We start from the raw sequence: 14602 nt of genomic DNA on the forward strand, positions 1-14602 counted from the left end.
TTACTAGCCGAGCTCCTCCGTTTGAAAACAATGTGATGACATATTGCATGATTCACCTAGTTACCCAAGTCTGTCTTATTATAGAGATCCTGCGGGTTATAAAGCTGCTCATCCAGCACAGAGACAGAAACTAGAACGGCATCGCAAGGAATAAAGCTGCTGTTCCACCTACTCTGCCGAATTTCTACTGTCACTGAATGAATCGTTAGGCTAAAAAAGCAGATTCTTTCTCAGAAATAATTCCTAAGGTTTGCCGGAAGCACAGCAGTCATGTGACCATATAAACCATAAAAAAGGTTCGAACCATAAGAAAAAGAAAAATCTGCGGAAGGGAACGCCGCAAACCGTATCAATGAATAGAGCTCTTTATTTCTCGTGAAAAGGCATATTTGGTGATAGGAATACAATATAAGATTTCACTCGTATAATAGCAAAATAAAAGGTACAAATTCAGAAATATTCGTAAATACAGATCGGACGGTATAAAAATATGCAGACAAGCAAAGCATTTTAAGACAGTTGGGGGTCCGCGCCCCAGACTCTCCAGAGACCACTCGTTGTGGAAGCTGGGAATGAAATGAAGTTGGACCAGAATTCCTGTTAAAACATCTGCTGGGGGGGGTTGGGGTATTTTCTGTAGTGGGAGGTTTATGGAAATCCCCCCCCCCCCCGTGTAAATATAACATGTTACGTTTGAAGGGATTAAAAAGCGGTGGATTTATATCATTATTACTTTTTAAATCCCTTTTTTGCTCGATTCAGCGGATTTCGGTTACAGAATAGTACGTTTGCTTCCCAAACTGTGTCCTTTCCAAACTTCCGTTACAGATTCTGAATCACAGGGCAGGCGGATATTTTGGCGATTAAACTGCATGAAACGAGGTGAGTAAGACGTGGAGTTGGCGGCAGTGAATACTAAAAGTGCAGCGACGCACACATTTACACAATACAGGGAATCAGAGGACAATGTCACGGGTGAAAACGATACAAGCCCGGGATAAACCCACAATTACAGGGTACGAAGCACTGCATCTACTACTCATTAACAATTAGAAGGGGTTAACTTTCATTACCTGGAACAGGTAAGATGCTGTGTTGCAAAGTCAGAGCTGTTTGGCAATTGGGGTTTTTATAAACCAAAATAGCATTTTTATTTTGAGGAAAGAGTCCTCCGTTTGACAACAAATGGGATTTTTAAAAAGTCACTGCTTTTTACTGGTTAAAACATTCCCGGATGATGGGAAATGCAGTCATTTGTGATCATATTACAGGCTAATTGTGTAAATAAATAAGATACTTTGCAACTGTATCCGTGTAAAACAGTACCGTGTGCAGCGCAGGCAGAACACGCCGACAGAAACATATTAGGATTCGGGACCATAGCGAAGAGACGGGACCCCCGGGGGCTCGCAATGTACTGTTTGGGTCACAGATTGCAGCTGGCGGCCTATATATATTTTATATTATATATATCGTATATTATATATATTTTATATTATATATATCGTATAACGGGAAGTTCTGGGACAGACAGGTAAACTTTTAGCACTTTACTCTAGAATTACCGGATCAGTAACCGTACCGTTGGACCTCTGCGGCCCCCGCGCTGCTCCAATTAATATCTGTCCTGGATCTACATGGAATGGAAGAAACGGAATGGAAACCACTGGTTACATTAAAATAAATTAAATATTAACCAACTTTGGAGAAGGAAAGTTCTAAAAGTTAAAAGAAGGAGTTAAAAATCATGATTTACGCCGGGACCTGCCAATCACCAACCCTTCACGACGTGGAGGGGGCGCTCCCAATTAGGCTGACCCCCCCCCCCCGTTCTGGCACAGGTGACGATTTCCCCGAAGGAACGGCGCCTGCAAGTTTTTAATCTTCCAAAAAGATTCAGAAAAATCAAATGTTTTAACAATTAACCTCTCAAGGGGCAGAACCGGTGCCAGCAGGAGATTATTCACGGTTATTTCTTATAAATAAATATTCCAATGAAACAAATCTCAACATTTAGCCCCAAACCGACTGCTCATAAAACCTCGGGATTCTGTTAAGTGCTCAATGTTACATAAACTAAGTAGGAGTTACATGTTTTAGCTCAGGATAAATACTTAAATATGGAGGAATTTAGACATTTAAATGTTCCCTTCATGTCCGCAGTAAGGATGGAATTGTGTTTCGTGGAACGTCGGCCCTGCATGGCCCCCCTAGTCCACGCTCCGGTATTTGGTAAATAGATTGTAGAGGACCCTCAGCGTGGACTTCAGATCACAGTTCACAATATCTAGAAAAAGAACAAATTTCTCATTAAAATCCCCCCAACGGTCACAGGACGGACCGCGGTATTTCTTCGTATAAAAGCCGTAAGTTACAGAGATAATCACCTTCCGGACGAGGTTTCGGCTTCTCCAACCCCCCGTCCTGCATCAGCTCAAACGAGAACGAGACGTTGATGACCTGGCGATTAGAGAAACATCAGTCAGCCACAGGTCCAGGATAGCCCCCCCCCCCCCGTAGCGTGTAAAAGCAGCCGTGTCACCGCGTGGCACACGTCCCCTCGCCCGGCCCGGGAACCGGCAAACGGAACAGTTACCTTTTGTTCAAAACTGTCTGGAGTCAAGAAGAAGCTGTACAGCGGCACAAAATAGCCCTCCAGGAGCCCCATCAGCAGCACGAGGTACACCCCATCCGCGAACTGCAAGACACGTTATCCACACAGCAGTTTATGGGGGCGATAAAGCTACAAAAGGGGCTTATCCACTAAATCGGGACCCCAAGTGAAATGTAAGGTCGCACCTGGGTCTCCAGCTCCGTCACCTCCAGGTTCAGCTTATTTAGGTGTTTGTTAACAAATGTGATGAGCGTCTGAAACAAGGAAACGCACGAGGGGCATTTCAGTTTGAGTAAAGGGTTAACGGTTCAATGACAGGTTTTAGCACCAAAATAAATACCTTTTTCACTACGTTGAGTTTGTCTGGAGCGTGGTCAAAGAGGGTGTCAAACGCATCACGCTCTTAAAGACAGAAACAACAGACATTAACCCTCTACCCGAATAAAAGCTGGTACTGGAGTAGAGCTAATTTGCATATGCGGCAGAACTCTGATGTCACTAAGGCGGCGGCACAAATCAAAGCCGTTTTTCTTTAGGTTTTATATTTGTTTAGTAGTCCGTTCGAACGATGGAGATTTATTTTCCGTTTACATATTTAGGTGACAGAGTCCCTTTACAAAAACCATTAGAATTCTTCATGGACGTTCCATCGTTCCCCCCAGATTTGCAGTGCCCGATATCCGTGTCCGGAAAGTGCCGGAAGATAAACCATCCATTGCCCCGTTATTATATTATCTGAACAAAGTCGGGGGCTGTTAGTGAACTCACCGTGTCTTCCTGATAAGGCTCTGCGAAGACAAAAAGGGATGAAGAGCGTGAAATCGGGAACGTTTCGGCGGATATATATAAGAAGATACGTGTAAATAGGTGGAGGAAGAAGCCCCCGGAACCCCGTTAATGTCCGTGCTCCCCCCAAACATGCGCCTTCTACCGATCACATACTCTGTGTCTCCTGTGATCTCCTCCTGGATCTGCCGCGACTGCAGCATCCCGTCCAGCTTCTGCCACCAAACAAACGGGAAAAGCCTCAGCGAATGAATTCAATCTACCAAACACGGTACCCGGGGGGGGGGGGCAGCCATATTGGGTTTAATATTACAGCCACAGCAGCTAAAGGGCATTCAATATCAAAATCATCGCAAATCATCAGTCTTACCAACAAGTCCCGCCATGTAATCGGCCTCTTACGTGCTTTGTGTATTTGCTTAAATACGGGAACGGCTCTGACCTCTGGCCCCCCGAGTATCATTTAACGCACGCACCCCTCTCAGGTGCTCGGTCACCGTCCGGTTAATCAGCGTTATCCGTCAGTCTCCGAGGGCCAATCGTTAATGAGAATTCATTTACCGAGGTCCTGACAGGATGGCGCCCGACATCGTCACCCCCCAATATATCATTAATCATTATTATTCATCTAGAAGAAAGTTCCTGTACCTGCACAACAACCACTTGGATGGAGACGTGGTCCGGGAGCCGAATCGGAGCCCTGAAGTACTGGGACAAGGCGACCAGGAGATGGAGGATGGCCACGATGGACTTGGCGTGAACAGCTGAAATAAAGAGACTGGTAATGAGCCCCCGCGTGGACGAGGAGCTCCGGCACGATGCAGCGGGGGTTCGTTCTGTGGGGTTACTCACAGTCCACGTTCCACTTGATGTTCCTGGGGGGCAGTTTCAGCGTCTCGTTGATCTTTTCCAGCACCGTCTGGAGTTTTTGTTTCTGCGCGATTTCTGACTGCGTCACTTCTGCGACGTTGAGCTTCTCGCCTTCCAGCTTTTCTGCGGAACGGAATAAAAACGAGAATTTCCATCCAACTCAATGAAAAACATACTTTTTTAAATCAAATAGTTGTGGATTTAAAGCTGAGCGATGGACCCGAGCACAGCCGTTCTGAGTGCTCGCTCCGCGCCGGTTCCGTGTCACGGAATGTCCTTCCGTACCATCTGATTCATAAGAGCTACACAAAGGCCACGGTCCCAGAATAGACCAGTAGCCAGACGCGCAGCATAGAGAGCACAGAAGTGCCGTGGATCCGAGCGCTCGGCTCGCAGATAGGAAGATGAAAGGGGAGAGCGCAGCCAAAGAGCCATTTGGGCCGGAGAGGCTGAGAGCCCGGATGCATTATTCTCCTGGTCTGGAAATCAATGAACCGCGTATTTAGGGCAGACCGGGCCGCTCCGATCAAATGTTTGAGGCTTTTCAACAAAGGGATTAATAGATGAACCTCCGAGCCTGGCTGCCGGGGGCCGACATAGCCAGGGTCAGATAACGTTTACCAGAGAGTGGCGTGACACACGGAGCGGACGGACACCAGAGACAGTAACACACGCACAGACATACGTGACACCGACGCACAGCTTATATAACACAACGCGAAGCCTCGTGGAGTCTTCTCTTACCGAAAAGTTTCTGCAGCACCTGCCCGTCGTACAGATCCTCGGCGAGGTCCTTCACGATGATTCGCTCTCCCACCAGCACATCGTTAATCCAGTCAATCAGGACCTGCGCGGGGATACAAAGCAAAACCGTCGGCAACTGCCCCCCAAAAAGAGAAGGTGCCCCCCCCAGGGCAGAGGAGGAGGAACACGCACACTCACACTAGTACACACTCACACTAGTACACACTCACGCTAGCACACACACTCACGCTAATACACTACAGGCGAAGCAGCAGAAACAAGGGCAGCCCGGGGGGGGGGGTCACAGAATATAGTTGGGCAAAAATGAACACGTTTATTGTGTAGTTTTATTTGTTGTTCAGACTATCACTCCTCTAACCCTAGGTGAGGATGCTGAGTATTGTAGTAGAGCTAGAGGGTTACAACTGGCGCCCCTCCCATGGCAATATGGGTGCCAATAAACAGCTTTTTAAGTTTGATTCTTTCTACAATACGTTTTACAGACAGCCTGGAAGGAGAGATTTTCCCGAACGGTCTCGGAATTGATTTTCCAGTAAGAGATGCCCTCGTTAAAGACGGATTACCCGAACGGGGCGTTTCTGTTGGGTGATTAGCGCTTGAATAATGATCGTTCCCGGCCCCAAGCTTTGCAGCTGAGGGTTACCCGGGCCGGTGTCCGGTCCTAATGATTACTTCATCAATGGATTATTAATCAGTTTGAAGCCCCCCCTCGGTCGCCCTGTGCCTGCCAGCGCTGGGGGGCTGAGATGGGGCCTCCATGCGCGGAGTGCGAGGCTTCACCTCTCATGCGTGTCAGCAGAATGACAGAACCTCGCGAATTACCTTCATCAGCTCCTGCAGTCTGGGGTCGCTTCTCGAGTACGGCTCAATCATCGTCCGGACTTCATTCTCCTCTTCGCAACAAAAAAGAAAGAAAATCCACATAACGGCTTTGTAAAGAGACGCGGCCCTGCGAGTCGTGCCGAAGTGCTCACTCACCCAGCATGGTGTCCTCCGGGTCCAGTTCGAAGGGTATTGGGTTGAGGGGTAAATTGATGGCATTTATTCCTTCCTCCTGCAGCTCAGAGACTACGGAACAGAAACAATGTAACGGAGAATTAGACGTGAACGAACCCAACGTGCAGAGCAGGACCGGGCGCATGCGCCACGCGGTAACGACGATCAGCACCGGGGAGCCGCGCTAACGAGACGGCCCGACATCCACGAGCGTTGCTCCTGACACGCAATGACTCTCTCCTTACCGTGCGGTCGGCGTGTAATGCTTTGCAATGTAATTGCTGTGAAAACCGTAGCTGAATAAAGGCTTTAAACAGATCGACAGCCCTCCATGTATACGGAAGATTTTCCCCGAGTCGCCTCCAGCAGCCCAGGGACCCCGGCGAGCCGAAAGTCGCAGAACGGCAGAAATTCTCATTAACCTGAATCTCAGGAAATGGTTTATTTTGTCCATTATCTGCTGACTCGGTGCCAACAGGCAGAGCGCCGCACGGCAGCTCCCAGCTCGCCACACAACCGAGAGGAGCCATTATGGCGGCCACCGGCTCGTTTCCCGAGAAACAAAATATCCCATAATGATATCAGACTCCGGATAGAAGCCGTCGGTGCGGGTGAAAGAGCCGGCGGTGTAACGGTGCCGGAAGGGGCCGCGCGGAGGCGATTCTCGGCTGGTTTCGGGGAATGGGATGTTTGCTTCTGCTATTTCCCAATAATTCGACCTCCTGCTAATAAGAGCGACGCAATACTGTAGAGAGCGTCACCCACGCTGGGCATTATCCTTCCCCTCTTTCTGTACCAATGACATCGGTATCAGGGAATTACGGTGAAATCAGCGAGAATTATCAGATAATTGTTAACGCCGGATGGGATGGAGACACCAGGAGCAGATTCAATGCGGAAGCCTGGAAATTATGGGGTTAAATGCAGCAAACTGTGTTTAAAAGCTCCAAATATCCTAGAAACCCAGAATCCGCTGTCAGATTAGAGCCGCCGACCCCGTCTCTGCCTTCTGTAAGAGGTGAAACCTTCGGGCTAATCGTCTGCGTAAAGCATGAAGACCACCACAGACCCCCAAACAATAAGCTGACCCTACGTGTCATGTCCTCAGACCGCGCTGAGCGGGCGCTTATTTTCCGAGAAGATTAAAACGTCCAAGGACCAGAAACAGGCGACATCGGGAGGCAGCTTTTCCATCGATATGAATAATTTATAAAGATTGCGACAATAAAGAAAAGGAACGAACGTTGAATAAATGGCCCCGGGGGCCGGACACGGACCGGCTTTTTTGGAAGCGTTACACGCAATCCAAGGAGGCCGTTTATTGTCACCAAGTTCATAAATACAGTAGGAACCGACCCCCCCGTCTTCTCTTCACTTTAACCTGTGCCGGTGCTGAAGATAAACGCATCTTATTATTCCCCAGACAGATGCCCCCGATGCGCGATAATACCCCGCCCCCCCCCGTTCACAGTATCGTACCTTTAGAACACAAAGCACCGCAGCCCATTGTCCCCGAGCCGAGGCTCTCTCATGGTTTTCACCGTCAGCGAAGGCACCGCGCAGAGCGCCTGCAGATCCCGGCGAGCGAAGCTTCAGCACATCCCACAGTGCAGCCGACGTCGGCAGCGCGCAGTCGCTGCCGGATTATTTAATATGGGCCACAGGAGACTGCGTGACCAGCCCAGCCTCCCGCGCGTCTGCAGCGAGCCGGGGCCGCGTATAATAGATATATAATATAGCGCCAGCAGCGGCCGTAACTCCGGGGACAGCGAAAACATTAATGCCATGAAACGAGACAACAAGATTAACGCAGGTTACCGGGGCGGCCGTCACACTCTATCAGATCTCCGCCTGTGAACCGCGCTCGCCGGCACACTGCGAGACAGATGCTTCCTGCAGGTCACATCGGTCTCTTCCACAGCGCACGGCGGCCTCCGGAGACGCCAAGAAGTTCATGAAGCAGAGAGCGCCGAGGTTTTGTAGTAAGTTTGGGCTCTGAGCAGTCCTGCAGCGGGATTTTCGCTACATAACCGCTCAGTTACACCATTTAGTGGGGCGCGGGGGATGCGGGTCTGGCCCCCGGGGACGGCATCAGACACTCATTGTGTCCACCTTACGCCACCCACGCGTCGCCGGCGTCAGACCCACACATTACCCCCGGCAGAGCGCGTGCGCGGCACCCGGTAACTGTTACTTCACATCAGCTCATTTCACAAACAGAGAGGATAAATAGAACCCAATCCTCGCTTAAAAGGCTTTCCGCGTACAAAAGGAGGAAACGTAATTACCGCTCCGGTCCTCATCACTGTCATCCCTCATTAGGCAGCAGCTCCCGGGAAGCTGCGCAGGCACAGAGAACGTCCGTGGGGGGGGGCTCGCCCAGCCCCAAATTTTACAGGAAACCAAAGAAATGACATTTACCCTCAACTCACAGAACAAGAATCCACTACGCCCCCCCACACCTGGGGGACTACAAGTCCCATCATGCACTTTGCATGTATGGCAGTAATTGAAGTCCAACGTCTCAGTCCTTAGGATGCCCTCAGAATTAACTCATCGTTTGCTACAAAGGCCAGCAGCACTTTCTCGATTCATCATCGTGGTTGTAGGGGGCGCTGCCGCGTTTTAACAGCAGCGGGGCGTAGGAGTCTGTGACCCCACGAGGTGCGTTCCCCGCTCCGCAGAGATTTATATCGGGGAGTCCGGCGGATCCGCGGCTACTTGGTGATTGGTTTAGAAGGTTTAGGTTAATTTGAAATCTGGAGCCTGGTTGCCGTATCTAGTAAGCTCCATGGTGACAAGAACATCTCGGCACGTAACATGTGACCTGTGATCATGTGACCTGCCCCGTCGGGTTTGGGCCCTCAGACTGTCACAGGAGCCCTGAAACCCCCTCAAGTGGGTGCCGAGGGGCATCTAACAAACCCAGATACCCTTCCGCATGGCAGAGGCCGGGCCCTCGGGGACGCTCCACATGACTCTGGAGTTCATGACTCTGAAAGCGCAGGAACTGCTCGTCTAGAACGTCACGGCGCGCGCTGCCAAGCAGACTTCTGGAAAAGACATTTTCTTAGAATTTGACACCAAACAGCAAAATGCAGAGTTTCCATTTCCTTCAGTCTGCCGCGGTCAGCGGATTTCGAGCGGCCGCTCCGAGCTCACGCCCCGTCCTTAAAGCACCCGGGCGTCACGAACGCGCTCCGCTACCCGGTACCGGTCCCTTCCCACCGAGCGATGCCCGGATCCCGTAACCTGGACCATTGTATTCTTCATTCATTTCACTGGTTTCCATGGTGACCGCGCCACATTCAGCAGTCTCCCCCGTAGCTACCCCTCTTTACAGGTATAGCGCGGGGTATTTAAATGCATTGGGGTAAAATGACGGCTCACACGCTAGGGATGGTTAGGACATCATAGTTTGGCAAGCGAAGTATGATGGGCATTGTAGTCCAAGAATTGAAGGCTCCGGATCGTTACCAACGTTCTCTGCATTGAAACCATTTTTTATTTTTAGTGACTTTTCGCCGAATTGCCTTCCAGGTGAGAAATTCCCGGTTCTGCTGACGGAGCCGGAATCCCATATTTACTGGTTTTACTGGTTTGAGGAATCTAAATTTATCTCCGCATTTCCTTTATAACCCCAGAGTCGCCCACTGTCCCCACAATAAAACATGCGCAGAGCGTGGGGTGCAGGCACCGGGGCCAGGGTACCAGGATAAAGCCACATGCACCACGGCACCAGGATAAAGCCACATGCACCACGGCACCGATAGGCGACCATCACGGCTAAGTCCCCCCCCCCACGTGCCGAGGACCGGTACAGAGAGTTACCGTTATCACAAAAAAGGATTGTTCCCCGTAACACCGAGCCGCTAGCGCCACAACGAACGTGAGTGGCTGCTGTCGGCACTGTACGGGCCGTCGCTACACGGCACTGTACGACCCGCCGGCACACGCCGCCGTACGGCCCGCCGGCACACGCCGCCGTACGGCCCGCCGGCACACTGTAGGAAGACCATCTGCCGGATCTGGGAAGAAGAAATAAAATCTGACTCAAAATGTTGGAAATGAATAGGAAGAAGCGGAAGAGAGTATGGTGCGGGCAGCAGGCTGAATGTCAGGGTCACCACTCAAGGGCCGGTTAAGGGCCGACTCATTCGGGTTTTTCCCCTGACATCAGAGATGCGATGGGTTCTTATTTTCATGCGAAGAGTCACGCGTGACGCAGAACACGCTCTGGGAAGATCCGCTTCAGCCCGAAATCCTCCGTACATCTGGAGTGAATTTTCCTGACTTTCTTCCATAAAAGGTAAAAGAGGCAGCGGCGGCGGCAGCGGCGGTAATCCAAACAACGTGCAGCCCGTCACTGGGAGACGCTTAACCCCTTCACAGCCGCTTCACAGCCGCTCCACCGCGCGTGGCTGCCACTAACACAACGCAGAGGGCGCTGCACGGCGGCCCCGGCCCTTCCCGCAGACAGCGCCCCCATAACCTGAGCAGGCCGTGACGTGAACTGCGCCTTTAAATAATAACTCCGCGGGGCCACAGAGGCTCCGGAAACTTCTGGTCTCCAATAATAGTTTTCGGGAAACCTCTCTGCCGGCCGGTGCTTCCGCGTCCACAAGGCTCTCGTCAAGGTTTATTCACTAAGGTGAGAGTTGGCAGGAGAGTTCACCATGCATTGCACAGGGTCACCCTTGGCTACTTAAACAATAGGAGGCACTGAGTTGGCCCTGCAGAAAATAGAATTCAATAACTATATCTGAATAAGAGACCTCGGAGGTCCTTCTCCTGTGATGCAGAATATAAGGAATGGACTGAAGGATCCAACGGAAAGCCAGAAAAGCCCCAGGCTCAGAGATCGTGAGGCCAGATTCTCCGGCAACTTCTTGTCACCTGAACGCCGAAGCGTCTCCCACCCATTCCTCATTGAGTCTGTCGGGGGGCGTGAAGACGGGGGCCCTCGCGTGACCTGCGAGACTCAGGGGGGGGCCCCCTCACGTCACCTGCGAGACTCGAGGGGGGGGGCCCCCTCGCGTGACCTGCGAGACTCGAGGGGGGGGCCCCCTCGCGTGACCTGCGAGACTCGAGGGGGGGGGCCCCCTCGCGTGACCTGCGAGACTCGAGGGGGGGGCCCCCTCGCGTGACCTGCGAGACTCGAGGGGGGGGGGGCCCCCTCGCGTGACCTGCGAGACTCGAGGGGGGGGGCCCCCTCGCGTGACCTGCGAGACTCGAGGGGGGGGGGGCCCCCTCGCGTGACCTGCGAGACTCGAGGGGGGGGGGCCCCCTCGCGTGACCTGCGAGACTCGAGGGGGGGGGGGCCCCCTCGCGTGACCTGCGAGACTCGAGGGGGGGGGGGCCCCTCGCGTGACCTGCGAGACTCGAGGGGGGGGGGGCCCCCTCGCGTGACCTGCGAGACTCGAGGGGGGGGGGCCCCCTCGCGTGACCTGCGAGACTCGAGGGGGGGGGGCCCCTCGCGTGACCTGCGAGACTCGAGGGGGGGGGGCCCCCTCGCGTGACCTGCGAGACTCGAGGGGGGGGGGGCCCCCTCGCGTGACCTGCGAGACTCGAGGGGGGGGGCTCAACCTCACCAGTGTACAGAATTTACCACACAGAGCACCAAAAACGCTCCGAAAGAGAATCAGATGCAGCTAAAACCCTGCACCACCCGCTGGGACTACAACTCCCATGATGCTCAGATCTCCTAACTTAATACATGAATTCTTTTAAATGCCCTCAAGGCATGAATAGCCCCACTCAGAGGCTGACGTTTCAGGGGCAGCGCAGCGATATCGGGGTGATCCTCGCTACTCATTTATCCAGTGCCGGGGGGGGGGGGTGCCAGGTAAAATGTGCACCGGGTAAAACGTGCCGGGTGGAATGCGCCAGGGGTAAAGTGCGTGAGGGGGGGTGCACCGGGGGAGAGTGCGCCCCGGGGGGGGGGGGGTTGGGGAGAGTGCGCCCGGGGGGGGGATGGGGGGAGTGCGCCGGGGGGTGGAATGCGCATGTTAAATATGGAGAACAGACGACGTTGGCGCAGCAGGATCTCCCGTCCTGTGGAAATAAATGACATCATTTGTAGAACGCGGAGAACGTTCCGGTTGCTCGGATTAGAACGCCCGGCGGCTGAGGAGAGACGGACGCCCCAGACAGACGCCCCCTCAGAGCAGTAAAACTGCCTGTTTATTGAGGAGAATTGGGGAGGAAAAAGCTTGCAAGCTCAGTAACTGAATATTATAAAGAAATCATCAGAGAGCAAATTTACTGAATTATCAGAATCATCCTCAAAACCAGAAAAACCCCTCGAGCGTAAGAGTGACCCGAGTGACACCCCATGGGGCATATAATGTAACCCTCACCCGAGTGCTGCCCCATACACCCCATGGGGCATATAATGTAACCCTCACCCGAGTGCTGCCCCATACACCCCATGGGGCATATAATGTAACCCTCACCCGAGTGCTGCCACATACACCCCACGGGGCAAATAGCGTAAGAGTGACCCGAGTGCTGCCACATACACCCCACGGGGCAAATAGTGTAAGAGTGACCCGAGTGCTGCCCCATACACCCCACGGGGCATATAATGTAACCCTCACCCGAGTGCTGCCACATACACCCCACGGGGCATATAATGTAACCCTCACCCGAGTGCTGCCCCATACACCCCGCGGGGCATATAATGTAACCCTCACCCGAGTGCTGCCCCATACATCCCGCGGGGCATATAATGTAACCCTCACCCGAGTGCTGCCCCATACATCCCGCGGGGCAAATAATGTAACCCTCACCCGAGTGCTGCCCCATACACCCCGCGGGGCAAATAATGTAACCCTCACCCTAGTGCTGTCTCATATACCCCGCGGGGCACATAATGTAACCCTCACCCGAGTGCTGCCCCATACACCCCGCGGGGCATATAGTGTAACCCGAGTGCTGCCCCATACAACCCGTAGTGTAAGCGTGACCCGGGTGCTGCCCCAGTGTATGTGCACCGGGGTGGGGTAAGAGTGGGGGCAGGCAGTGTCTGTGGACCCCCGGGGTATCTCCCGAGCTTCCCACCTCACCTTCTTTGGCCTTCTTCCTCCGGGCCAGGGTCCCCCCGAGCTTCCCCAGGAAGGAGTCATCCTTTTTCCGAGAAGGGGGCGACTTGGGGGTCGGGGATTTTGGGGTGGAGGGCGATTTCTGAGGGGACGTTGCCATGGCAGCGGCGGACCGTACGAAAAAGGCAGGGAGTGAAACTGATGGAGAACGGAAGGGGCGGGTCCAGGGGCCGGAAACAGGATCAACCCTGCTGTCGATCAATAACTAGAGCACGCCTCTTGCTTGTGCATCATTAAGCAGAACACGCTCAATGCGTGTCAATCAATAAGCAGAGCCCGCCCCTTGCTTGTCAATCAATAGCCAAAAATCACCCCGCCCCCTGATTGTCGCCAGAAAACAGTCTGAGGTCATTGTGAGCCAACAGCATACCTGCCAAGTGTCTCTGTTTACTTTGGCCGGCCCTTCTATACCTCCCAAGTTTCTCAGTTCGCTTTGGCCAGTCCTTTCATATGTGCCAAGTGACCCTGTTTAGTTTGGACAGTCCTTTCATATGTGCCAAGTGACCCTGTTTAGTTTGGACAGTCCTTTCATACCTGCCAAATGACCCTATTATGTTTGTCCAGTTCCTCAACGTCTTATGGAAAATGTAAATCTTCCTCGTACTGCGCATGCACACGCGTTTGGGTAATTGGTAATAGAGGAAGTGGGATTTGGGGTTTCGCGGGAGGAAGCTGCGGTCTCGGCGCCGGCATTTTACCAGATACAGAGCAAACCGCAGGGTGAATGGGGCTCGCCGAGTCCTGCGATAGAAGGAGCTCTGCATGCGCCGCTCTGTTAAAGGGACCCCGGAATGCACTTTCCCAGCGCGGAGCTTCCATGACCCGTAAGGAGAACTCTCCGGACTTCTAAACCGCTGACCAAGATGGCCCCCCACACCACACAGATGCCCCCCACGCCTCTACTGCATGGTGGCCAACGGCAGCTAAAAGCCGGGCCAAGCTCTCTAGAAAGGAGTGGTGCGGGGCCCAGAGTCCGCGGCATCTCCCTCAGCGTGGCTCCTTTATCAGATCCATCCCACTGGATATTCCAGGTTTATTTCACGACGGAAGGAAAGACACGAGAATAATCACGAGAAGCGGGTCGTCAGCTGCACGTTTATTCAATAATCAGGAATAACATTTATTTCTGTTCATTTCGGGTTAAACTTTTACTACCTTTATGTAGAATCAGAAGCCCCCCGGAGTGAAACGCGTCAGAACCTTCCTCAGGACCCAATAAATACATTCCACACCATAATACGATACAGCCATACCTGCCAACTCTCCCGAGGTCACCGGGTGAACACCTGAATCCTCTGGGTCGCAGAGCGGGGTCTTGAGATGCCCCGCTCCCCGCCCATTTGCCCTTTAATTGGACGCCCCTGACGTCAGCAGGACCGCCCATTGACGGCATGGTACCGCCCACCGCCGGGCAGTCCTGGCCGCGTCCCGCAGGGAAGGCTCCGGGTAGCCGGAGTGAAGAAGTTCC

At 52.9% G+C, this 14602-nt stretch overlaps 1 protein-coding gene across 1 annotated transcript; it reads right to left on the reverse strand.

The window, feature by feature from the left end:
• Window positions 1-1988: 1988 nt before the first annotated feature.
• On the reverse strand, window positions 1989-13299 carry PARVA (parvin alpha). Its single transcript, XM_053448988.1, has 13 exons — window positions 13099-13299; window positions 6014-6103; window positions 5858-5928; window positions 5015-5117; window positions 4253-4393; window positions 4049-4164; window positions 3557-3615; window positions 3383-3402; window positions 2955-3016; window positions 2800-2868; window positions 2597-2698; window positions 2388-2460; window positions 1989-2287 (listed from the first exon to the last, which is right to left on the reverse strand). The coding sequence occupies exons 1-13, from the start codon at window positions 13232-13234 to the stop codon at window positions 2211-2213; spliced, it is 1119 nt and encodes a 372-aa protein (XP_053304963.1). The 5' UTR covers window positions 13235-13299; the 3' UTR covers window positions 1989-2210.
• Between the last annotated feature and the right edge of the window lie 1303 nt (window positions 13300-14602).

This window comes from Spea bombifrons, chromosome 10, assembly GCF_027358695.1.
Source record: "Spea bombifrons isolate aSpeBom1 chromosome 10, aSpeBom1.2.pri, whole genome shotgun sequence".
In the NCBI taxonomy this organism is placed as follows: Eukaryota; Metazoa; Chordata; class Amphibia; order Anura; family Pelobatidae; genus Spea; species Spea bombifrons.